Consider the following 2094-nt stretch of genomic DNA (forward strand, 5'->3'; position numbering starts at 1 on the left):
ATATATATATATATATATATATATATATATATATACATGCACACACATATATGCATATACATACATATACATGTGTTGTGTGTCTGGTGTATTTGTGTACATACATCCCCTAACAGCACTAGTTTGACCCTAATTGTCTATGATAACCCAATTAATAAACTATTTGTTATTGGATCCTTTCTCTTTTATTCTTCCTTTCATTCCAGCTAAACTACCATATTTGGTGAATAGCACCGACCTCTGACCTTTCGGTTGTGAAATCTCTTTTGCGCCCTCACAACTAAATCTTTTACTTATGTCTTTGGGTTAGTTTCTTGTCTCTGTGAGGGTCTGGAATTTGGTGTATATATATATATATATATGTGTGTGTGTGTGTGTGTGTGTGTATAAATATACACATATATACATACGTGCACATATATATATGTGTGTGTGTGTGAATATATGTATGTATATACTTACACATATATATTTATGTATACATATGTGCATGTATATATATATGTGTATACATGAGCATGTGTGTGTGCATATATATATATATATATATATATATATATATATATATATATATGCCTGTGTGGTAAGAAGCTTGCTTCCCAACCACATGGTTCTGGGTTCAGTCCCACTGCATGGCACCATAGGCAAATGTCTTCTATTATAGCCCCAGGCTGACCAAAGCCTTGTGAGTGGATTTGGTAGACAGAAACTGAAAGAAGCCCATCGCATATGTGTGTGTATGTCTTTGTGTCTGTGTGTATCGCTTCATCAGTGCTTCACAACCGGTGTTGGCGTGTTTACATCCCTGTAACTTAGTAGTTCAGCAAAAGACACTGATAGAATAAGTACTAGGCTTACAAAGTCCTGGGGTCGATTTCTTTGACGAAAAAAACCCTTGAAGGTGGTTCTCCATCATGGCCACAGTCAAATGACTGAAACGAGTAACAGAATGAACGAATAAAAAGAATTGATTCATTCAACTAAAATGCTTCGTGGCATTGCCCCAGCATGGCCGCAGTCTAATGACTAAAACAAATAAAAGATGAAAGATATCTACGTACATTTATCTATCTATCTTTGTTGATATGTTGCTACTTTACTTATTTTCTCAGGCCCTGGAAGCTATGACATCAAGTCAAACATAAGTCTATCCCAGAAGCAATCTTTGGCAAAGTCTGAACGTTTCCAGCCTGTAAGCATTAATGATGTACCTGGCCCAGGTGCATATGAGGTAAGTGTTTTATCGATCTGTTATTAAACTGTGTAACATTCTTTTTGTCCTGGGGTAGGAATTGTTATTTCCTGTTTGCTTACTCCTAGAAAGTATGGTAAAATGGTTAATATTTCCTTCAGACTTTGCTTTCCTCAAATTTGTCTCCACTTGGAACAGCTAGAAGTGAACTGAGCTTTTGATCTTACAATCCCTGTATTTATACTGCCATCTATGTTGCAAGAATGCTCTAGAAATTCTTGAAACTTTTAGAAACTTTGAGAAACTTCTTCAGCAACTCATCACTGAATTTGTGTGAAATGTAATGGAAAATAGGTGAGTTTCAAAACATTGATGTCTGGGTTACAAATGCAAAGTTTGAAGGGAATAGTAGTCATTTCCTTCGATTTCTAGATATGAGAAGCAAAGAGGAAATAACCAGCTGTAGAAACTCTGCCAAATTAGATTGGAGCCTAGTGCAACCATCCGGTTTCACCAGTCCTCAGTCAAATCGTCCAACCCATGCTAGCATGGAAAGCGGACGTTAAACGATGATGATGATGATGATGACCAAAGACATAATTAAAATTTTGTTGTACATTGTTATCAGACATTTTCCGTAACTGTTGTCATTTTTGATAGTGATACTTGGGCGGGGATAGCAGTTTTTTTCTTTCCAGGATCTGTTGCTGTTCTTACTAGTTACTTTATTAGTAACTTTCGAGATTTACTGTAACAATTTTTTAGAAGTTGCTGTTTTTCCATATCAATTTTCTATAAGAGTTTCAAAGTAATTGTTGTTGGTTTTGTTCATTTTCAAATTTTGCATAATTGTTTTTAGGAAATTGTTCTTGTTTTACCATATATCCACCTCTAATTTTGTA

The 2094-nt window shown here is 35.2% G+C and overlaps 1 protein-coding gene across 1 annotated transcript in view; it reads left to right on the top strand.

Annotated features, from left to right (window-relative positions):
- Window positions 1-2087, top strand: part of LOC106875495 (sperm-tail PG-rich repeat-containing protein 2-like) — a 528252-nt gene extending 526165 nt beyond the window's left edge. The window contains exons 11-12 of the mRNA XM_014923667.2: window positions 1113-1231; window positions 2052-2087. Coding sequence (XP_014779153.1) covers window positions 1113-1231; window positions 2052-2087 — 155 coding nt within the window. The remainder of the gene's footprint in view (window positions 1-1112; window positions 1232-2051) is intronic.
- The last annotated feature ends 7 nt before the right edge of the window (window positions 2088-2094 follow it).

Source organism: Octopus bimaculoides, chromosome 29 (assembly GCF_001194135.2).
Source record: "Octopus bimaculoides isolate UCB-OBI-ISO-001 chromosome 29, ASM119413v2, whole genome shotgun sequence".
NCBI lineage: Eukaryota > Metazoa > Mollusca > Cephalopoda > Octopoda > Octopodidae > Octopus > Octopus bimaculoides.